Source organism: Terrapene carolina, unplaced genomic scaffold, assembly GCF_002925995.2.
Source record: "Terrapene carolina triunguis isolate 2854851 unplaced genomic scaffold, T_m_triunguis-2.0 Scaffold85, whole genome shotgun sequence".
NCBI classification, from domain to species: Eukaryota; Metazoa; Chordata; order Testudines; family Emydidae; genus Terrapene; species Terrapene triunguis.
In genome coordinates, this window is record NW_020664436.1 from 40563903 (window position 1) to 40572722 (window position 8820).

An 8820-nucleotide genomic window follows, 5' to 3' on the forward strand; every position below is an offset into this window, starting at 1 on the left:
TGGTTTTTATAACTATTCCTGTAGGGAAGGGGAATAAACTAGGCCAGTATAAAGAACCCTTTATATGAATACAACTGTGTTCACATGAAGGCTTATGAAGATTTAACTATTTCGGTAGGAAAAAGACAAAAACAAATCACACCTCTAACCAAGATATAAACTGTGTTTAGATGAGGCTTTAATCATAGGCTCCAACACATAGGGTATGTCTACGTTGCAGCTGGGAGCAAGACTCCTAGACCAGGTAGACAGACTCACACTAGATCAGCTTGAGCTAGCATGCGAAAAATAGCAGTGTGGATGCTGCTGCTCTGGCAGAGACTTGGGCTAGCCACTCTAGCTCAGACCCAACTCCTTGGGCACTGGGTTGGACTCTCAAACGCACCCGACCAATTTTTAGCAAGTTGAACTAGTGTGAGTCTATCTACCCTGTCTGGGAAGCACAATCCCAGCTGCAGTTCTAGACATACCCTTAGGGATTGTCTAGATACAGTTTTTATATTGCTTTAACTATTTCATTTTGAAACCAGTATAATTTAAGCAATACATCTTTCTAATGTGGAGGCAATTATACACTGATATAAAGCTTCTCAGACCAGTAACATTAATTCCTGTCAATTTTGGGGAACCAGCCACACCTTTTTGCCAGAATGTGTGTGTCCACATTAGAGGTTGGACCAATTTAACTATTTCACATCCCTAATATATAAATATTAGTAAAATAAAGTAAAATATATCACACCCCTAATAGAAACACTTAAATCAGTACAAAAACTGTGTGTAGCTCTGACCCAAGTAACACTGATGCAGAAAAAGACTCTAGTGGACAATATTCATGCTCCCAGAAGCAAAGTCTTCTCACTACATAAAGACAGAAAAAACTAAAGGTTTTGGAGTGCAAGTTTATGACCCAAGAATACTTTTCCCCCTCTCCTTCCTCTTTCTTCTTTTCTAAATAAAGACCATCTGCCTTGGGAAACAAAGCCAGGGTTCCCTAGAATAAACAAACATTTTCCAGATATCATCCAGACCTTTGGTTTGCTGAAACCTAAAGCTATGACCCTTATCTTAATTGACATGTGTACAAAACACCGACTAGAGTCAGATAAATATTTTCTCCTGATCACTTCGCTATTGTCTAATGGAGTAAACAGTCAGAAGATACCAGCAGCGAAAACAAATAAAATAAAACTCACCAGATATTTTTCTGAAGGTTGCATTTGTTTCTGTTCAACATGTAAGTCTTTGTACAAGTGGCTGAAGGGAAAATGAAATAAAGGTAAAGATCTAGCATTCTGTCTGTCCATTGATTTAAAAGGGTTAGTTTGCTTAGTTATCAAGAATGACTAATATTCTGCTTTCTCTATATTGCATCCCTATTGATTACTATGTGCACAGCTAAATACTGGCCTGTCTATTTTCCACTTGTTACCGTCCCTTTTCAATACATTTCTTCCATTACCACCTTCCACAACATGACCTCTCAGCCTCTCTGTTCCACCAAAGTCTAGAATAAACCAGTATAACACAACATTACAGAAAGGGAGTATTACAAAGAAAGGAAAGGGCAAGGTCAATTAATGCCAGGAAATTGATTGTCTGGGATATATCCATCTAATTCTGAGCAATTATCCCTGCTCATTGCTTCAAATTAAGATTAAACCTCCTCATTCCTTTTTCAGTCCCTGATCTCCCATCATACTGCTGCTGTCCAAGAAAGTTAACCTTTCCCCCCCAACAAGTACCTAGAAGGTGGATTTTGCAGATATTTCCAGGACAAAGAATTTGCAATGTTGATCACTCTGAATGTTATTCAGACACGTAGACCCTGTTTCCAAACCCATGTTATGACAAAGGTCAACCAGATCTAAAGCTGTTTGACTAGTTCAATCACCTTTTTTGATTTTATAATGTCCTCAAGCACATAGTCGTTTCCTTGTATATATGTTTGTTATTCAAATATTTTTTAAAAATTTATTCTATGGACTGGTTGCAAATTAAAAAAAAACATTGAGCTGTTGCCTAGCTGTGATAGGTCAGAAAGGTCATATGGAATTGTTTCTGTTCCTTGATTGGGTAAGCACTTCCAGCAGGAATACTCATCTGTGCAAGTTTTAAAATGGGTATCCATAAATACCAGTACCATAAACACTTTCGCTAGAAAGACTTGTTCTCAGAAACATTTATAGAAACCAGTCACAAACAGGATATGAACATTAGGAATGCTAGGTCCTGAAAATATTTGCAAAATCCACCTTATACATATATATTGGGGGGGAAAGGGTAAGTTCCTTGGACAGCAGCAGTATGATGGGGGATCAGGGACTGAAAAAGGAATGAGGTTTAATCATACCTCTATGTGGTTAGGGCAGGGGTAGGCAACCTATGGCACGCGTGCCAAAGGCGGCACGCGAGCTGATTTTCAGTGGCACTCACACTGCCCGGGTCCTGGCCACCGGTCCGGGGGGCTCTGCATTTTAATTTAATTTTAAATGAAGCTTCTGAAACCTTATTTACTTTACATATAACAATAGTTTAGTTATATATTATAGACTTATAGAAAGAGACCTTCTAAAAAGATTAAAATATATTACTGGCACATGAAACCTTAAATTAGAGTGAATAAATGAAGACTCGGCACTCCACTTCTCAAAGGTTGCCGACCCCTGGGTTAGGGCAACTGACTACCTTGGCATTGCCTATCAGTTCTGACACCTACTAAATGTTAGTACTGCAGCCCTCATCCCCATGTGTAGCCTTCATCTGTATATGTATTTTGTGAGGCTGGTTCCTAACCCAAAGGTTGGTCCATTCATCCCCACTTCTCTCCTATCTTATTCTTACCAAACTACATTTCAATACAGTGCTTTACTTACATAGGTTTCCAGTGCCTTTTGTGAACAAAATGTAAGCCTTAAGACTATTTCAGTCCTTTTATGAAAAAAATCAGGGACAGGCTATCCTAGGAGATGAAATATTTTATTTATGCAATTGCACGGGTGCTTAAGAAAAGCTGAAGTCTTACATCAGTCCTACTTAATTGTTTAAGGATATTCGACTGCGGAGAAGCATTGGAGGAACTGGAAGAGGAATATCCTGCAATTGCCTTTGAGGGCAGAAAAACAGCAGCAGGACAGGAAGTGTGTCACAGGACAGCATGTTTCCTCCAGACAAAATCTACACAGATGACCCAAGATACTTAAAATAAGTGTTTATGCCACAGGAAACAACAAGAAAACAAGAACCGTCACTCATAATGTTAGAGAAGCAAATGCACACTTCAGCAGAAGGTTCTGATACCAGCTTCTTAGTTGTTTGAAGTCTCTTTTTAGATTATTGGAAGAGGAAGCTTTGGCCATCTGCATTTCTTCTTCGCTATTTGCCAGCAGTTGCCCTGAACATCTACAAAGAGTGATATCTTCTGATACCCCGACTCTGACTGTGGATTTGAATAACCCAATGTCACCCTAGCTAAAGGTCTTGAATCACAGGTTCACCCCAAGCAGTTTCTATTCCCTTAAAGTTATCATCCAAGGTAATAACACATTCATAACCACTATCCTGCTGTATTAGGAATTCTGTAAGCTTGTTATTGAAACCTGTATATATTTCCACATTTGCTGTACTTTAATCATTCAAAAAAATTATCTAGTTGTTTATACCAGCGTTTCTCAACCCGTGTGTTGAAACCCAAAATTGGGTTGCCAGAAAGTTTAAAAAGGGTTGCGTGGCAGTTCCTGTCCCATGGGGCTTGCTGGGCTCGCCTCCCTGCTCCAGGCACTGCAACCTCTGGGGTCCCAGCACCACCCAGGTTTGGCCCAGCCGTCATGATGACAAGAGTCCGGGTAGGACAAATTTGAATAAGTGGCCCAGCAACCCCATGAGCCAGGTCACAATGCCACTCACACAAACTTGGTCCAGTCAGGGAGGTGGGGCCAAACCGTTTCTTCCAAAGCCTTGGGACTGACACTATTCTGAAGGGAGCTAGTGAGAGGACTGAAATAAAAGGTCTCCATGGACTGTGTTGTTAAAAAGGTAGACTGCTGTATTTTGGACCAATTGGAGTCTTTTTGAGGACAGAGATTTCACTCCTAGGCAAACTACATTGCAACAATCAAGTCCAGAGGTCATGGATGTGTGGTTCACCATTCACAGGTCCAAGTCTATTAGCCAGGCATAGATGAAAGTCTTTTCCCCCAATCACAGCTATTTGTGTATCCATTGCCTTTAAGGACCTAGAGGCAGAATACATTTTAACAATCTGAGGCCTGAACACCCGAAGGGAGGATGGCAATCTCTTTGAAGTACTTCCTTCTCCCAGTCTGTCAGTTTCAACTGCTCTTAATTTACTCACTGAGGTTCCTCAGAGATTTGAGCAAATGGGAGATGATACTCTTTAGCCTTAATGCAAAGCTGAGACAAAAGTTGGGTGTCATGCTCAGACTGCTGGCATCTGAGTCCGTGGCACCTCAGTAGCTTGCAGAGATTTTAAATAGCAAACAAAAGTCTTGCTCTGCAGTCAATGGTATCATGGCTCTTTTCCATTTGGGCTACGTGTTCCTGTAAAAGTCAGAGTGCATCTGTCACACATGTTCAAAGTCAGAATGGTCAGTGTTATGCACCAAGACAGGAAGTTCTGACTCAGAAGTAGATCAGCCAATATTTCCTGACATATTCAGTTTTGAGGGCTTGCATGTTTTCTAGTTTCAGAGTCTACTGATAATTCACCCATTTGAACTAAAAGAAAAAATTGCATTGCCAGACTTTTAATAGATTGGTTTTTTTTAGAAGTCCAGAATTCCCCCCCCCCCCACACACACACACAACTTGGCAGATAGAAAACCAAAGACTAAACTAGAATTCTAAAATGGGAAACATCTGAGTGTAGGAATGGAGCAATTAGTTGGCATCAATCAACAGTATTTTATATTACTAACAAAAGTATGTCTGCTTCCTAGAATCCTTAAATAGAAACTTGTTACAAAGCACATAGCCTTGTTCTATGGCGATGACTTGTTCCAGTTAATGAAACAGTTAAAAGTAATTGATAATAGTTTGGGTGAGTTAGGAAGTGGTTTAACATGCTCATTCCCCGCCCCCACCCCATTAGCAACCTTATATTCAGTTATGTATTATGATTATGGCACAAGTGAAAATAAGCATTGGTATTAAACATTTGTCACATCACAAAGGGTTGAAAGTGCTAGAAAGGTCCAGTTAAGATATTTTACTTAAATATTCTATTAGCTTTATAGCTCATGCATTCATGTAATGTTAATGCTGACTAGTAAAAAATACACGCTTCAAGAGCTTGTAAAGTGAGAAATGAAGAAAGATGGAATTGCTAAAGAGATTCTATTGCTATGAGACTTGTGAAAACAACCTTAACTCTGACCCACAAGACATACTTAAAAATTATTCCAGTATATACACCCCTAATTGTGTATTTTGCATAGTTGATTATATGTTTTAATGATTTAGATGCTGAAAGATTTTTTGTAAGCTATGTGGGTCAAAATTAAAGTTGTTTTCAAAAGTCTCATTGCAATAGAATCTTTTTAGCATTGCAATAGAATCTCTTTAGCATTTAGTAATCTCTTTCTTCTTCTCTTCTCTCTTCACAAGCTCTTGAACTCAAATTTCATTGCTAATAGTGCAATAAATTTCAAACTTGCCCATGCTGACTCTCATAAATCCCTGGGTAACAAGTCTAGTGTGATCTTTGACATAGAAATGATGAAGCTACAAAACTCACACAAAAGGCAAGAATCAAAATTGTGTTTCATTTGAAAATGTTTTTCAACTCTTTGGAATTTGAAAGGGTTAGCACACAATAGTAATAAAATGGTGACAGTTTTTCAGCAAAGTTGCTTTCCTAAGCAAACAAGGGTTTGGTGTTTGAATAAAAATGCTAAGAACAATGCACATGGAAGGGCTCCTGCGTGCCAGCTGTAATTAGGGCCAGGGATATCTGTTTGCTTGACCTACATTATGTGGTATTTCTACTTGACAGGCAACAGTGCGTCCATCTGCTTGGTTTAGTTCATTACCGGAAATTAGCGGCAACTGGTTTGAAGTCAACTCTTAAAGCATGCTGGAAAGTGGAAGGGGGGAAAAGAGCACTTTCTTCTTTGCCTTGGTGACAGCTCCAATGTGAAGAAACAGATCTGTACATTGGATTGTTCTGCCATGTGCCTAGTTTTTAAGCATCTTTTACATCACCATTTATTTTCAATCAATCCTTTGTTCTTAATGGAATAAAAACACTTAAGTGATTCCTCAAACAATCCTCTGTAGGTGCCTGTGGGATTCCTCTTCCCTCGCTCCCTCCCTACCACTCCAGATCTCATGAAAATAGAGCTTTTAATTCTGACCCATCAACACACTTTTACTCCAAGGAAGTCCCCTGAGTGAGGCTATTCTCTGAAGCACCTTTGACATCATCTTCCCTCCCCCCACTCCTAACAATTCACTATTCTTATCTGAATTCATGCTTGAGTTGCTTTTCTGAATCTGACACAGATTGGATAGCCCAGATGCTTCTCTCCCGCACTTCTGACCAGCTTTTGTCCCATGCTCAAGCGCCTTCTGATTTATAGCGTGCTGAAATAGCTTGGGAGGCAGCAGACAAAGCCAGGGCCTGCACCAATTTCTCTCTCCTTTACAGCTATTGTGTCTCCGGGGTATGCAACAAAGGCACCAGCCGTGCAAAAGGAGAGGCAGAAGAAAAGACGGGAGGAAAGGAAGAAGTAAGATGCTGTTGTGTAATGGATCACAGTGAATGAGCAGGCTGGCAGTTGAATCACCACTAAGAAAATAGTCCAAGGCAGAGGGACTAATAGGATTCATGGGGAAAAATTCTGGCCTCAGAGTGTCATCTCTGTACAGAAAGACTCTGTATTAGACAACAACCTGCCCTTGCCTCTTTCCCCACCTCCCAGCTGTTTCCACTTCCTTAACATATGGTGAACCAAATAAAGTGTTTTCTAATTTCACATCCAGCTTTTTTAAAATAAATAAATAAATAAATAAATAAAAGTATGCACTGCCAGCACAGGAAGAAGGTAAAAAAAAAAAAAGAGCAGACAAGAAGAACAGTGGAAAATAAACTAAGGCGTTGAATCAGTACATTTCCCTCAGAGTGCTTCTGGCTTTAGCAATTTATTGCCAAACTAGACATTAAGAACCACCTCAGGCTTTACTAGACTCACTGGCCTCGTGTCGACCTAGCTGTGGAAGTGTCTTCACTTAAATGTGGTTCCTGCCGACAAAGTGCCTGTCTACGCTGATTGAGTAACATTACCTTCCCAAGCAGCGTGGAGTCATGGTCGATGTAATTAAGTCGACACAGTGTCAGGGTTGACGCTGTGTTGCTTACATTGACTGTTACTGGCTTTCAGGAGCCATCCCACAATGCCCCATACAATTGATACAAGCACTCCTGGTGAGGATGCGCACTGCCAACACAAGGAGCCAAGTGTGAACGTGCACAAAGATTTCATAACTGCGGTGGCTGTATGCCGACATAAATTAGGTCAACATAATTTTGTAGTGTAGACATGGCCGTAGGAGCTGAGCTTTGCGGCTCAGGCTCATCTCTAGAGACAGTGCTAAACAAAATTCTTTCAAGCACCAGAAAAAGTTGGGGTTTGCTTTGAGTTTTCAGATTGGTCCTTATTTTATTTGAACTGCTTTATGTTTCTTGCCCCCAAATAATGTGACTTGGTGAATGAGGAGGAAAGGGAGTCTTTTATTGTATCATATCAAGCTGACAACACCTACCTTATTAAGAGAATCCAGAAGCAGAATCATGTAGAACAATTGCTTTATTTTTTAGCTTTATCTTTAACACATTACTGGCGATCTTGTTGCTGTGATACCTGCTGAGTAAGGAGGGTGTGGCCTTAATCTAGCTGCTTCAGGATTCGTGCCAGATAGTTCTTCCTCCTGAGTCAGCAGTGCCTGTGCTACCTCCACCCACTGGGATACAATGACACATTGTTTCCTTCCTTCATTGCTGTTCTTTGCTAAGAGTCCTACCTCCCCATCCCAGGGCAAACTGGGTAGGGACAGATTCCCTAGCCTCCAAGGAAAAACATATAACAACTGAGATCATGAACATGCAGCCACAAGGGAACATTTTATACTTTGCCTATGAGATATAATCTGAGGAGACGTTACCAGTCCTATGAGATTAAAGAGAACACTTCCACTGCCAATAGATGAGGCTAGTGGCCTCACTAGGTGGCTAGGCAACTCAGATATTCACAAGCTGTATCTTCCTTCCTCAGTTAGAATGACCCCATTCTCATTTATCACACTGTTGTGTGGAGTCCACAAATGGAGGGGATGCAGGCAAAGGTCACTTTAAGCACATTCGCCCTCCCCATATCTTGGGGCCATTCAGAGCGGGATGATCTCTAGTGTCATTTAGAGCAGCCTCATGGCTGCTCCAATTAACATTATGCTTTCCATGGTCCCCTGGTCCATGGGAAACATAGTATAGCCATAATACAGTGCAATCCAGGCACAACCCCTTCCTATACCTGCCAATGGCTGGGAGTAAGGTTGCCATAAGGCTATTCTTGCAGTTCTATGCTGGCAGTGGAGATTTCTTATGCAAAGGTGTAAGCATGGGACCCACTGGCTGGTACAACCCCTGATGGCTGGGCATGGTATAACAGGCTTGCTTCCTTTACACACACACACCCTACCTCCCGCTGACAGCCCCTCCGGCTCTGCAGTGGTCTGATTCTTCTTACAACCAGGGCCGGCTCTGGCTTTTTGGCCACCCCAAGCAAAAAAAAAACAACAACAAAA

At 41.0% G+C, this 8820-nt stretch overlaps 1 protein-coding gene across 1 annotated transcript in view; it reads right to left on the reverse strand.

Annotated features, from left to right (window-relative positions):
* Positions 1 to 1197: 1197 nt before the first annotated feature.
* The window catches only part of IYD (iodotyrosine deiodinase), a 72401-nt gene continuing 64778 nt past the window's right edge, over positions 1198 to 8820 (reverse strand). Inside the window, exon 5 of the mRNA XM_026649764.2 lies at positions 1198 to 1257. Within this exon, the coding sequence (XP_026505549.1) occupies positions 1231 to 1257 (27 nt within the window). The 3' untranslated portion in view covers positions 1198 to 1230. The remainder of the gene's footprint in view (positions 1258 to 8820) is intronic.